The following is a 15,754-nucleotide window of genomic DNA, read 5'->3' as shown; positions in this document are numbered from 1 at the left end:
AATTTGACCCTTATTTTCTTACCTACTACACAATGATCACAAAAATTTAATTTACAGGCTTTGGTACCTTTTAAGAGTCTATGCCTCATCAGAATTTGCAAAGACTTCTTTCCAGCATGTCTCAGTCGTACATGCCATAGCTTGGTGGTGTCACTGTGTGCCTCAACAACATTTGCTTCATCAATTGTACCTCTCTTCAAATAGTACATATTGTGATGTCGAACTCCTTGCATAATCATCAGAGCTCCATGTGTAAACTTCATTGTGCTATCTTCAATGGTAACCTTGTAGCCTTTAGCTTTTAGAGTACCCACAGAAATTAGATTTTTCTTTAAAGTTATAACATATCTAACATCTTTCAGTTCTCTAACCATTCCATCAAACATTTTGAGCCAAATTATTTTTATCCTCATTGTGCGATAAGGTTGATCATTCCCCATCACAACTGCATCGGATTCCAGATTACAAAAATTTTTAACCATTCCTTAATAGGACACAAATGATAAATTGCTCTAGTATCAAGTATCCACTCGCTCGAACTTGCAACATACGTCGTAGACGTAATAGATAGTGAGTAGTCAGAGTCTCCATCCACACGTGTCGTGTTTGCTGCTACTAGTTTCTTCCCATTTCTTTTTTGAGCCTTTGGACAATCATTTCTCCAATGACCTTTTTCATGACAAAATGCACACTCATCTCTGGCTATATTTATGCTTCTCGATTTAGACCGAGAGTTCTTTCCACCATGCTTCTTCTTTTTCTCCATCGCCATTTCTCTAGTTAACAAAGCTTCAGACGATGCTCTTTCGGAATGTTTATCATTATTCCGAATTTCCAAATTGGTCAATGTTATGCAGACATCTTTGAAGATGATCACGCTTTTTCCATATATCAAGGTAGTCACAAAATGACTATATTCCTCTAGTAGTGAGTGTAACAGAATTATAACCTTGACTTTATCCTTAATGTCTTCATCAAGATTCTTCAAATCAGCAAGTAACTTTTCAAATCTTGAGACATGATCATGCATTGACACCCCAGGCTTCATTCGAAAGCCATATACTTGGCTCATTGCATGAGGCAATTTTCAAGACTTTTCAGCAAATACTTCTCCTCCAATGTATGCCACAAAGTCATCGCACACTCCTCATTTTTCACCAAGTATTTCACCCTCTTGGTCAAACAAGATCTGATCTGACCACATGCTTTTTCATTCATACAATCCCAAATTTCTTCATCATGCAAGTGCCTTTTATTTTTCAAAACAACATCGAGATCGATTTAAATAAGAACATCCATAACTTCGCGCTTCCATATGCCGAAGTTGATTTTCCCATCAAATTTTTCAACATCGATCTTTTGGCCTCCTACAATAGGTGCTGAATGGCGATCTAACAAATCTCGCCTCCCACCTTAAGTATCTCCTGAAATAGGCTGGTAGATCTCTCCGCAATGCTGGAAGTTTCACCTTTTACCATTTTCTCAACGAACTATTTCCACTTGAAAAAAAGTCATGTTAATTTCACGTGAATAAATGCACTAAAAAAAGTTCCCAGGAGAATGGAGGGGTCACAACGGTCCCACTTAAAACCGAGACTGCTTAGGCTCTTATCGCCTTGTTGACAGAACTTTCCTAAAATGCAAAAATACACACTACTTACAATAGATTGTTTCCCAAATATAAATGGCCATCTCCACCGTATTCGTGAACAGTACCGTATACGGGAATAGTACCGTAAACGTGAATAGTATCATATCCTCCCAAGTATGAACAGTCGGCTCTGATACCACTTGTTGTGCGCGGAATGCGGAATCAAGCGCACCAAATAATTATAGAAAAATAAAGGACACAATTATTTTACGTGGTTCGGTAATTAAACCTACATCCACGGAGGTAAGAAAGAATAATTGTTTATTTAATAATTAATAGAGTATAAATATTTGAGTAACGAATCTCACTTCAGAGAAACCCAAATATACCCAGTACTCTCACACTCTGCAGGAATGATAAATTCTCTAGATATACTTCTCTCAAAAGCTTGGAAACTTATAAGCTTAACAAATTTTAGGGATGATTTCCAAGTGAAGAATGCATCTCTATTTATAGCCAAAATGGTTGTACTGTTGCACCAAACCCTTGGTCAAATTGTCAATTAAATTTACAACTAAATTCTTCAAAATTGACAAACACATGCATGCGGTGCCAACTTCCTCCAAATTGTCAATTATGCATGTGGCTTACCTTTGCCTTTTCAACCAATTTGAATAAACAACTCACCAAAAATCTTTGACTTTTCAACAAATACACCTAATACTCTCACAAACTCTTGAAGAAAACAATTTTCCCAAGACAAATTCTCTCACATCTCTCAAATGTAGATCCCAGCTGAGCACCCAAGGAAACACTCTTCCAAACCTTTTAAGAGTTCACTTGCAAATGTTTCTTTTCTCTGTACTCTCTCACAAAAAAACTAAATTTTTTAAACTCCCTCTATTTTGGGATGCTTCCAAATAAAAAAATTGCTTCTCTATTTATAGCCGAAGCTTACCATGCATGCTTTTATTTCTATAGCAAAAGTTTTGGCCACCTTTCAACAACTCTATCGGATTCTTTAAATTTAATGGCTTTGGTGTTAAAGTTAAAAGTTGTATACGAAAGTAAAAAATTACATGCTAACCACATGCAATTGCATGCTACATGCATGTGCATGCTCAACGCACTTAGCATTTAATTGCATGAACAAAATTGTCGAACAATTTTAGTATTTCATCTTCATGCTTTTACCATATAATTACCTCGCCAAATTGTCTTTAATGTTTTCCACATTCAAGTCAAATTTTCGACAATGTACATATATCACTGAATATATATTTTTTTTTCCCAAGAGACTTTCCAAACCTTGTTTTTATGAATTACGAACGTACCATCACATATTATCACATCCAATTTCAGCGTTTATAATTAATCTCTATTCTGGTAAGTTTGGGAGGAGTCTTTAAAACAAGGTAGACGAATCAAGAGAAGAAATAGAAACAACTATAGATGAAATATCTTCAACTTCTTGCGTCGAAATCAGAAATTTAGTTTATCATAGAAACTTAAAAATAAATTCAATACAACGGATCCCAACAACTTCAATTGATTATGTATTTCAATTAAATTCTCATAGAGAGGGAATTAAATTCTTTAACTCATAGGAACATTTCAATTAAGTTTACGGGGCAACATGGGCTTAAATAATGGATGTGTAATTTAAGGGTTCTTTTAATCAACCCCGGGCAGGTGCCCCCGCTTCGCCAAGGCTAGCTCCGAGCGTGACACTGACGGCAGTATAATTCTAAATAACATAGTATTTTCTATTTGGTTCGGCTTATATACGGACCATCTTCTTAAATGCATATGTAATTGCATGTGCTTGGTTTACTCTAATAATATCCTTTGTTACAGATCGATGTCCGCATTTTTAAATTCCCAGAGTGAATAAACATTTTGATTTTTGCAAAGTGAAAATCATCTCTCTTGCTTTCTGCATGCTATAAGCATATTGATAAGAATAATTGGAATATCATACTGAAAGTGATAACCCAGCTCGGCAAGATAGGATATTATCATCTTAAATATCAGTTTCTTGTTTTATTATAGGAAAAAAAAATCAAAGAATTAAGTAATTGGTACAGAAATGTGAAATAAGAGAGTCAAAAGTAATAAGAACAGAGCATTTTCCAATAAATAACGCTCAGTCAACGCTCATTCGCCAGAGACTGCTCTTGATTTTTATCATCTCATACTATCATATCCTAACGAACAATGAACGCTCAGGCTGAAGACTTTTCTTGGCTTCAATAATTAATACAGATTATACCCAGTATAAATTGGCATGGATTGCAGGATTTTTTATATCCTAAAAACTAATGATAATTAAAATGTCATCGAAATTGTTCCTTCTACTTCAATATATCGCTTTGTTTTCTGTGCTATTGTTTCAATTGGAGCCCAGAATCGCTGATTCTAACAGCATAATAATCAGGTGCATTGATGAGGAGAAAGAAGCGCTTCTCACTTTTGAACAGAGCCCGATGGATGAATATGGCGCTCTGTCTTCATGGGGAACAGAAGATGACAAAATAAATTGCTGTGAATGGAGAGGAGTCTGCTGTAACAACACAACTAGCCATTTCAAGGTGCTTAATCTTCGAAGATCCAACGATGAAAATGCTCGAAGAAAGATCTTGAAAGGTACAATTAGTCCTGCTCTGCTTAAATTGCATGATTTACGACATTTGGACCTTAGTAACGATCAACATCGGTGGAATCCCAGTTCCTGAGTTCATTGGTTCCCTCAGCAAATTGAGATACCTCAATCTCTCTTGTGGTACCCCTTCAATCCCTCATCTTCAAGACCTTTCAGGATTGCACTTCAATTTGAGTACATCTATTGAGAATCTTATCTCTATAACAACAATCTCCCTTCTTCTTCAGTATACCTTGCCTTTTTAATCTTAGTAGGGATATTCTTCATCTTGACTTGGCTATAACCAATTAAGAGGTTCAATTCCAGAGACTTTTCAAGACATGGTTTCTCTCAGATATCTGTCTCTCCCTTCTACTGAACTTGAAGGTGGGATTCCAAAATTCTTCGGAAACAGCTGTAGCTTGAATATATTACGCTTGCCTTTCAACTATCTCAATGGACAGCTCTCGGAGTTGATTCAAAGTTTGTCCGGTGGATGCATGGTGAATTCACTGGAGTCGTTGTATTTAGGTGCCAATGACCTCACCGGGCCAATACCTGATTTTGGAGGGTTTTCATCCCTGAAAGAATTAAGACTTAGAGAAAATCGATTAAATGGAACAATAAACAAAAGCCTCAGCCAATTGTCGAAGCACGAGTCTCTGACACTTGGTAGGAATTCATTCACAGGTGTCATCTCTGAAACTTTTTTTTACAATATGTTCAACTTGCAGATACTTAATTTAGCTGATAACTCTTTGGACTTTGAAATTGAGCCATGATTGGGTTCCTCCTTTTCAACTGAAAATATTAAGTCTTGCCTCTTGCAAGATGGGACCTCATTTTCCAAAATGGCTTCAAGCTCAGAATGAACTTATTTCACTTGATATTTCGAATAATGGAATCTCGGATAGTGTCCCTAACTAGTTTTGGGATTTGTCTATTGAACTCTCTTTGTTAGATCTCTCTAACAGCCATATCAAAGGTAAACTTTCCGATTTGTCCTTATTAAGGTCTGATAATATTGTCATAGATATCAGTTCAAACCACTTTGAGGGCCTAATTCCACCACTTCCTTCAAATTCGATATCATTGAAACTCTCAAAAAATAAGTTCTCAGGGTCAATTATTTTCTTATGTTCAATCAGTCAAAACACAGAGAACTTTTTTTATCTCTCGGATAATTTATTATCTAGAGAGCTTCCTGATTGTTGGTTGTACTTTGATAGCCTATCCATTCTTGACTTGGCAAACAATAGCTTCTCCGGAAAAATTCCAAACTCGATGGGTTTCCTACGTAATAGCCGAACACTAAGTTTACACAACAATAGGTTAACTAGGGAATTGCCTAAAGAAACAAGTGTTTTTCATTTTTTAAGTAAAACATTATACATTGAGCATATTTATAGATGCAGATGTTACAATTTTTTTCAAAAATTAGATACACGTATTACGGAAGGATCTCACCAACCGTGTTGTTGGCGTTCGGTGCGGGTCGTGTCTTTGACAACTTCTATTCAATGTCGTTTTAGTTGACATTCTCAACATTGCCTTCATCTTCAAGGAATTGCTCGCAACCGAGAGCTTTGGATCTCAAGAAGAATGCATTTTTTGGTGAGATGCCAACGTGGATAGGGGGAAGTCTACAAAATTTGACTGTTCTTAGCCTAAAATCTAACAAATTTCATGGAAATATACCTTATCAATTGTGTAATCTGCGATTTATTCAAGTCTTGGATCTTTCTTCAAACATTTTATCGAGAAAGATACCAAAGTGTTTCAATAATTTTTCAGCCATAACCCAAGAAAGAAGTTCCAATCCTACCATCGGGTTCGGGCTATACGTCGTCGTTCACATTGGAATTGCATATGAATTCAGCTATTTGGACACTTTACAGTGGACTTGGAAAGGAAGTGAGAACGAGTACGAAAATACTTTGGGACTTGTAAAGTGCCTTGACCTTTCGAATAACAATTTATGCGGAGCAATTCCTGAAGAGATTATGGATGTTTTGGGGTTGATTGCCTCAAACCTTTCGAGAAACAATTTAATTGGAGCAATCCCTCCAAAGATTGGTCAGTTAAAATCATTGGATTTCCTGGATTTATCTAGAAACCGGTTTTCTGGAAGCATTCCGTCTGGCCTTGCTCAGTTAAGTCGTCTTGGTGTCTTGGACTTGTCGGACAACAGCTCGTCAGGAAAAATCCCATTAGGCACTCAGATCTAGAGCTTCAATCCTTCAGTGTATGCCGGAAATCTTGAACTTTGTGGCCTTCCACTTCAAAATAAGTGCCCGGATGAAGAATCAGCTCCATGTCCAGGCATAGAAGATGATGCAAACACTCCAGAAGATGAGGATGATCAGTTTATAACTCGGATTTTACATGAGCTTGATTCTTGGTTTCTGTGTTGGATTCTGGGAGTCTGTGGAACTTTAATGCTGAATCAACTTCTTGAATGGTATGAAAGATTCGCTCTATGTGACAGCAGCTGTGAATATTGCAACACTGCAAAGAAAGTTCAGGAGCTAATTAAACGGTAATACTCCTTAATTTCAATCGTGTTTCAGTCATCGTAATCGGCTCACATGCTTTTAATTTCTTCATCCTTAAATTTTGGTCTTTCCTCTTGCAAGCTTTTGTTCCTCTAATCACTTGTTCATATTTTTTTTTTCCAATTAATCACCATCTTTTTAGCAGGGTCTCTCTGGGAGGACGGCTCGCATTATGTCGTTTATTATTCAGAGTGCTCATTTGATATTAGGAATCTTTCTAAAATTAAAATGTGCTCTCATACGCTGCACATTGTATTGTTGAGTGTAGGCTTTAAAGAAACTTGTATGTGGTTCTCTTTAGGCCATCGTTGATCTATTCGTCTATATACTTTGGTTAGAGTTTAATTATACTATTAACCCATTATAGCAATAAAGATCGTCAAATTCTGTTCTGCTATTGATCAATGCTAGCTTTTTTGCTTTTCATTGGGTGAATAAATTTAACTTTTATTTGGCAAATAAAAAATATCTCAGAATTTTGCATGTATTACACCTCTCCATTACTATTAACCGATTATTAAGATAAACTCCTTTTTTATTTCCTTTATATTAATTGATCCCGCAAACGGAATAAACTTCAATAAGAACAATAGAGATCTAGGTAAACAATATTCAAAGCGACATAGTAAACATAAGCATAAAGCTAAAACACACAACACAACTACGAAAAATTAAAACTATTGTGCATCCGTAGAGAATTTGTATCTTGAAAATCTATTAATGTCTCATTATTCGGTGGAAGAAAGTAAAGCCAAATTAGCCATTAGAAAAGTCTTAGATGTTTTTAGAGTACCGTTTTTTTTTTATTTATCACTTATCACGTGTATCCTTTAACCAATTATAATCTTATAAAGTAGTGAATATAATTAAGGAGCACCGAAAACCCACCATGTCATGAGCACTATTTGATTCCGGCAAAGTGGATGATAATAAATAACAAAAGACAAAAAAAATTATATTAAATCAAAGAGTTGGTGACTAATAAAATTACTAAATAGATGGTAAAATTAATTGATATTTAAACTAGAATAATCTTATTAACAAAGTAGGGGTAGGTTTGTATGATTCCAGATCATTGGTACTAAAATGTGAACAAAGAGATCGAACTTTACAAGAAATTGCGCTTACTGTAGTCGAACCAGTTATTGATTAAATTTCCACGAAGATGACATGCAATGATGACGATCAAAGAAATAGAAGACCATTGACTTGAATGAAGACCCTGTAATATCATTGAATTTTTCTATCCTATTTTTTTATCAATTTTACCAACGTATCACCACAAACCATCACATTCAAGTCCCAGCTGATTCTAGCTAACGTGTTACTACTAAAGTCTATTAATAATGCATTGCGTTTTCACAGCCATGGTCAATTTTAGCGTTTCTCATCATTGCACTCTGTTTCGGTAAGTTTGGTAGGAATCTTTAATACAATGTCTAAGAATCAAGGGAAGAAATAAGAAATTATAAAGGAATGCAAGTGGAAGATATAAATTGTGAGAGCATTTCGATTCAGTTTTATAGGGGCATAAGCTTGACTTAGATTGCCAAATTGTTAATACTTATTGTTTACTAAATATGCACCTGACTACATTCTTGTCTAATTGATTATTTCCAAAAATGGAGCTAGTATTACACAAGTGGGGGCAGTTGCCCACGCTTGATTAAAACAGCCCATAAATTGCATTCATTATTAAAGTTTCTGTTCCTATGAGCTGAATTGAAACACCTCCATGACACAGGAAAAGGAGATTCCCATTATAAACATGCTCTTAAAGAGTTAAGGAGACAAGTACATGAGGATATGGCAATTGTATGGTTCCCTTGGGCATCCCAACCAACTCAAAATGGGATTTTGGCAGAATTAGGCACTAGACTCCACCACCATCCTGCTTTATTTTCAAAATATCCCAGGTGGATTATCTATATTCTAATTCTTCGCACCCTCCATTCTCCATACTCTTCTTCTATATATTATCTCATCGTTACTCTCTATTTTGGTAAGTTTGGTAGGAATCTTTAATACACGAATCAAGGGAAGAAATAGAAGTGGAATATATAGTTTGTGACAGCACTTCAATTAAGTTCATGGGGGCGTAAACTTAAATAATGGATGCAATTTTAAGAGCTTTTCTCTTAATCAACTTGCGCAACTGCCCCCACTTGCACAAGACTAACTCCATGTGTGACACTGACAACACACAGCAGTGGTGAATAATATTGCCAAATTGCAACAAAGCTTCAGGAGCTAAATTGATAATGCTTATAGTTTACCAGACATGTACCTCACTTCATTTTTGTCTAATTGATTATTTCCAAGGATGGAGCTAGCATTAGGCAAGTGGGGGCGGTTGCCTTCACTTGATTAAGACAGCCTGTAAATTACATTCATTATTTAAATCTCTATCACTATGAACTAACTTGAAATAACTTAATGAGTTGAAGTTACAATCCCTTGTCAACCCTACTACACTAGTACCAATAGGCAGCATAGGGGAAGAGTCTCTACGCCTATATCTCCAGGTGACAAGCTATCCACCCCTACTCCTATAAAATAAAGGTAGGCTGCCCTGACGACCGACGCTCTACCTCGGGCTTTTGTTCTTGGTCGGAATCTCATTTCCTGGAGGGCTAAGAAGCAGCCCCTTACTCACCTCTTAATTTATAAAAAAAAGCCCTATTAGTAAAGCTTTGAAGCAAGCTAAATTTAATACATTATTAAATTGTCCCTATAAACTAAACTTCTGGTTCGTCCTTTACTATCTCGTCAGCCCAATAAAAGTGAATAACTTTATAAGCAGCATGCAACAACCTCAAACTGAGTCTAAGAATGAAGTTTATTTTATTTCTCTAAAAATTCTATTAAAAACTTCTATTTTTTAACCATTTAAAAAAACTATCAAGAAATTTCTTTTTCCAAAGATATAGTGACCTGAGCAAAGACTTGTTGAGGACAAGGTTTAGCTACTTCTGTGCAGAATATAAACCATGAAAGGCAAGACTTGACAATATATCCTCAATACTAATGATAACTACAATATCATTTTCAGAGACCTTGTTAATTTACATTATAATGTAACTTAACACCACTTCTTGTTAATTTACATTATAATGTAACTTAACACCACTTCATTTTCTTGAGACGATTATTGATTCGACTGAAGACTCTGTTGTTGACTCAAGACTATTGACTTGAATGAATTGTTGATCTTTCTTGTGCATGCATTACCACCTTAGTAATTCAATTTCAACCCTCTGACTGTTTTGCAAACTGATCATGACAAAAGGGTCCTCTGAATTGACAAGTTACTAATTAAGTATTTCTATATTAGTTAATTGTATTGAAAATAAGGGAGAAAATTATCCTTCTCTGCAATATACACTTGCAGCCACACCAATCACTTCTTAAAGTCGCACAAGAAAAATAATATGTGTTAATCCAGGACAACAGCCTCATCCAATTTGAATATGGCATCATCATATCTTAAATAGATAATGTTATGATTTTTATACCACAGAATATATGCCTTTTTAACTGAATACATCAACAAAAGTATGCTGGCAAATATATTTATCAAGAAGACGATTACTGGCCATTTCATTAAAGACTTAAAAGGCATGTAAGTTGTTGAAGGATCAGAATTGTATCTAATCTCTCTATTCACATACTTCAACAGAAACCATCTTTCTTCTATCATCTCTCATCTCTCATCTTTTCACCTTTTCCATTCTTCTAAAATTATCTCTTCTGTATTTTCTGATTTAAGGGGTTGCTGGAATTATGAATCTAGTTTGTACTCTTATAGGTATTGGAAATAATCAAAAGCCACAGAGCAAGCAGAAAGTCAATGAAGCCTTTGGATTGGATTGCTATTGCATATTAAGCTCCTGTTGCAGCATCTACTGCTATTTTTTTAAATCTACTCAATTGGTCAACGAAGTTTTTCGGATGCTTCTAAAAATATTTATACGTATAATACCTTTTACTTAAGATTGTACTCCAAGATGAGAACCAAGAAACAGTTAAACAAAAAGGTTTTCTTTCTGCATTAGTATTTATAAACTCAAAACTTCACACACTAGACTAAATCTCTATCTAACTTTCACACAAACGGCAAAAGAGGAGTCCACGCAATTGTGTCACAAAATCCACAAGCATGTCATCACAAAAACATGTAGAGAATTTAGATTATTAATTTTCAACAAAGAGCATCTGAATTTTTTCAGCATCAAGATCAGAACCAAACTAGATAACAGATATACAATAAGGCAAGTGGTGAAGAAATAGAGCAAAGACACTCGGAAAAGGCAGATTTAAGTTCGATGAGCTCTAGATGCTTAACCCAAAAATAGCAGATATTGCAGGTTTATATAATAAGAAAGATGACACAGAAAAAGCATGGACAAACTCACAGCTCTGTTGAAAGCAGAAACTCCAGTATTGGCTTGCAGCCACACTCAGTCTAGTCCTGAAATCAGACTGAATTTGGGTAGGCGTAAAACAGGACAGCAGCCTCATCCAATTATGTTCACCTACAAACATTCAAAGTCATACAAGTTTCTTTCTATAAATGAGAAAAATACAGTAATTTTGAGAAACATAAAGATAATTCAAACTTAAAAATAGCATAAGAACAAAAAAAATTTCAATCTCATTGGATGTATAGAATTAATTTGCCACAGAGCTTCCAGTATAGAGCAGTATTCTTCAATATCTTATCTTAGGCCATGCAAAAGAGACATAACATGTTAATGCTAGTTGGACAAAAAGCATGTTGTTCTTATAAATATGATATGTGAATAATGTGCCACTAACACCTAGAATATTTTCATATTTTATGACATAAAAACAAGTACATCAATGTAATTCTGAGTTCTTTACAGTCATAACCTCAATTCTTTGGGGATCATCTCTGATAATCTGCATCTTAAGTTAACCATTTTCTGTACCAATTTACAATTACACAACAAAGATTATCAGTCACTCCTTATACCACCAAGGTAGATACAAATAAAGCAATGAAATAACTTTTACAACAACCTTCTCAGATTCGAGTTTGTACCCACTAATCCTTTAAACTATGGTCTTTCTTTTTCTTGATTACTCTACTTATATCACAATCATCTTGTCCAATAATTGTTATAGCTAGTGACCAAAACCTAACTTCGGGCCGGCTTTACTCCATTTAGATTTTTAACTCCCAGGTCATTAACTGACAACACTAATTTTGATGAATCACAAGGAAGCCATTTGGACTTCATGCTCTTTGCTCTCAAAGAAACCAAGGTCCCGATTCTCAAATTCCAAAAAGTTAAGCACACCAGAAAACCAGATTATGTTTGCATTGTCTCATAGATGTCAGTAAAACCCAAATTCTAAAGAACTACAAATGAATTTGATTTGGTTCTGAATTAATTCAAAAATGAATCAATACAATACAGTAGTAAAATATTTCATTTATGAATGAAACTACAGGATTTTCATGATGTTTAAAAATAATAGTACAATAGGATCCAACCAACATAAACCAGTGGCCAACCTGTTATGAATCTCTCACAAAACCCTGGAGCCCTTACAACTATTTCAAGATGTTTTATCCATCAGTTTTATTGGGGTGTCAGAATGGTTGACTTGCTTGGCTCTGCCATACACCCATCCATGACCTTGTCCTGCACTATAAAACGGGCCTCTCCAAATGGAACGTGATGTCCAGCTCACACTACATATTAAGTAATTAAACAAGAAACTCAATCAACTTTCTTAAAATTGCAAAACAGTAGCGACCCGAAACAAAATCAACTAGTTCTGTATTTTCAAGATGCGCCTGAAATTTATTCATCTATACCATGAGAGATTTTACCATAATTCCAAATCCACACTCCACGGTTTCAACTAACAAGAATGTGACCTCCAAAATAGGAAGCTCATTTTGCAACAAGAAAGAAATAATCAAACATAGAAAATGATTTGTCGGAGAATGTTGGTGACTGTTCAAGACATACAAGATCAACATTAAGAAGGTGTACTACTTTTCAGTCAATTTTGCATCTACCAATAAAAGCTCCATTGATACTTTATATGATCCAATTATTTCTTCAAAACATGAAAATCTTCAAGTATGTTTATAATTTGTGTGCTTATACTTAAATTCCAGAAGCACTCACTTTTATTTGCAAACAATTGTTTACAAACCATCCCCTTACTTATATTTGACAATTACTGATCTCATTCTTTCCAAACCAATCATTTACTATTAACCACTGTTGATAATCAACCCCAAAATCCCAGGGAACAAATTGAAACCCAAAAACATACCAAGGCAAAAACGATATCATTGCAACACATACACATACAAGAAGCATATAAATATACAGTGTGTGTGAGTAAGTACAAAATAAAAGGAGACCCAGCAAATAAAGACTAAATCTTCACAAACCCATTAAACAAAATCACCAAAAAGCACTTATTGTCAATGTCAGCCTTACAACAAGATTTACAACAAGATTTTGATACCTGGCATAGACTAAGATCTCTGAGGCGCAGCTTGGCAACGAGGAAGCACGGTCACTACAGACATTGTGTACCCAAAAGCATATAATTTTATCATCTTTATTTCAATTTCAAGCATCACAAAATGAAACGCACTTCGCTTGTAAATCTATCTAGCGGTTTCCAATTTTAAAATAAATTATAAATAAAACGGATTTATAAATGCTTAAAAAAATTTTTAAAAAAACAACAATAAATTTAATAATATCAATTACTTACACCGCACGTACTTACACCGCACGTGCGCGTCAAACAACACGTGGAAATTCAAAATGCAACTTCAACGGCTAACAAACGACAACGCTGTGCCTGTGGCTTTGGCGCCTAAACCCTAACCCTAACAAGCAGCACCGCCATAGTATCGGGCAGCTGGCGCCTGAATTTTACGCGTCAAAATTATAACTTACTGTGCACGCAACAAAATACCCACATTCCTGACCCCAAATTCAAATCAGATATCAAACAAAAAATCTTCTTATTAAGATTTCCGACTCAGTCTCGATTCAGTCTAAAAATCTTCTTATTAAGATTTCCGATTCAGTCTCGATTCAGTCCAAAAAACACCAACACAATGCCTCCTCACGTTGGATTAAGATTTTATCCAACGGAACAGGAACTGCTGGAGTTCTATCTTCTCCACAAAATTACTGAAAACCCTAATCTTTACCAAGCCGGCGATGATATTCCAGTGAAAGATTGCGATCTTTATGGCCCTCATGAGCCGAATTTGATTTGGGATTTATACGAAGGAGACCAATTAATGGCGGGTCAAGCACTCTACTTTTTCACTCAGTTAAAGAAGGCGTCTCCTAAGGGTTCGAGATTCAACAGAAAGATTGGCTTCGGTGCGTGGCAGGGTGAGGACGGAGCCAAGCCTGTTCTCGCTGTTGGCTCCGATGACCAAATTTTAGGGTTCAAGAAAAGGTTTAGGTATGAAAGTCGTAAAAATCCGGAACAGAATGGGAGGTGGATTATGCATGAATTCACCATTAATCCAGCCTTGTTGGGTAATCAGTATTCGCATAAAGCGCTCGATTTTGTTCTCTGCCGCGTCAAAAAGAACGAATCAGAAAACCATTCGGAGAAAGCCAATTTGGGCGGGAAGCCGAGGAAGTCGAAACAAGTTGGCGAGACGAATGACTGTAGAAGGAGATCTTCTGGTTCTAAGAGAAAGCCGAAAGAAGTAGTGGCCTCCAGTAGCCACATTGATCTCGATGATGAGTGCTTTCAGAGCAAGCGCTTAAAGGCTGAACAAAATTCAGTTTTGATAGAACAAAGCCACTCACCATGCTCGACTAACAGTCTGAACACAGCGGACCACCAAGGGGAGATCATACATTCAGTGCCTGAATATCCAACTCTTTTTGACGTTGAAGAATATATGGCCAGTCTTGTTCAAATCTTGGAAAAGGATCAGCATGATGAGGGCAGTCAAAATGGTCAACAGGGGGCTGAAGCAGAGGCAGTTTGTATTCAACAGAACCAAGCAAATGACATCCCATGCTCCAGTAACAACAATGTGCAGACTGTGGAATTTGAAGGGGAGATGGAGCACTCATTGTCTGAAGTTTATGACATATTTGATGTGGAAAGGTATTCTTCCAGTCTGGATCAGATTTTAGAGAGTGAGAGGACTGAGGGTCATGGTGATGCAGCAGTCCAGAACAAGCAGCAAGAGGCTGTTGAAGAAGAGGCACTTTTGGCTCAACAAAACGATCCGATTGAGTTGCCATGCCTTGATAACATCTTGGAAATTGTGGAATCCGAAATGGAGATTGATTCTTTACCTGACAGACTTGTTTTTGATGTGCGAGAGTTTTTGTCTGAACTCGATAAAATTGCCGAACCTAGGGATGAAGAAGGTGGGAAACTGCAAGCTGTGGCATGGGAAGAGGAGATGGGGCCGCTGCCTGTAGAGTTTCTATCGAGGGTCAATCAAGTGCTTAATCGAGTAATGTAATTGCAAGCAACGCACCAGAAAGGAGCGGGAAATTCTGATCGCACTCTTGCTCTCTGCTTTGTTTTGTGATTTTATGAAAGCAATACTTAGATTGCTAGTGTATGTTATGTAAACAATTTGTTTCATTTTCAATTGTAATATAATCACGTTGTCTTCCATTTTGTAAATGAAGTTATGGCTCTAAAAGAGCTGTTTTTATATATGATCTTTACAAGAATTGTTGTGCTTTGTATATATATCTAATAGATTAAGTTGAAAAGCAGGGGAACATGAAAGTACAATGATGTTACATGTTCTAATTTTTTTTTTTTAATTGATATTCAACAGGACTCTTAGTTATGCTAAAACATGCAAAGAATTAACAACTATGATACAAAATACGATTGAATTTGTGTCATATACAAAATATAAGCAACTTGCTTCATTACACTGACTTACTAAACCAAAGTGCTAGT

The 15,754-nt window shown here is 35.9% G+C and overlaps 1 protein-coding gene and 1 long non-coding RNA gene across 4 annotated transcripts in view; one reads left to right on the top strand and one right to left on the bottom strand.

Moving 5' to 3' along the window:
- The window catches only part of LOC102614038 (uncharacterized), a 35,992-nt gene extending 22,516 nt beyond the window's left edge, over positions 1-13,476 (bottom strand). The window contains exons 1-2 of one of the 3 annotated variants that reach the window (XR_008052064.1): positions 13,304-13,476; positions 12,330-12,509 (exon numbers count right to left, since the gene is read on the bottom strand). This is a non-coding gene — a long non-coding RNA (uncharacterized LOC102614038). Of the gene's footprint in view, positions 1-12,329; positions 12,510-12,650; positions 12,692-13,303 lie in introns of those variants that run through there. The other 2 variants (XR_008052066.1, XR_008052068.1) reach the window with 2 other exon arrangements.
- A 434-nt stretch (positions 13,477-13,910) lies between these two features.
- LOC107175213 (NAC domain-containing protein 53-like) lies at positions 13,911-15,299 on the top strand. Its single transcript, XM_015526583.2, has one exon. The coding sequence runs from the start codon at positions 13,911-13,913 to the stop codon at positions 15,297-15,299; it is 1,389 nt and encodes a 462-aa protein (XP_015382069.2).
- Positions 15,300-15,754: the final 455 nt, after the last annotated feature.

The sequence above is a fragment of the Citrus sinensis genome, chromosome 9 (assembly GCF_022201045.2).
Source record: "Citrus sinensis cultivar Valencia sweet orange chromosome 9, DVS_A1.0, whole genome shotgun sequence".
NCBI lineage: Eukaryota > Viridiplantae > Streptophyta > Magnoliopsida > Sapindales > Rutaceae > Citrus > Citrus sinensis.
This window is presented reverse-complemented; position numbering and strand designations above follow the sequence as displayed.

Bases quoted from the DNA above. Each gene is read 5' to 3' on its own strand.
- LOC107175213 (XM_015526583.2), top strand. From the start codon at position 13,911: ATGCCTCCTCACGTTGGATTAAGATTTTATCCAACGGAACAGGAACTG.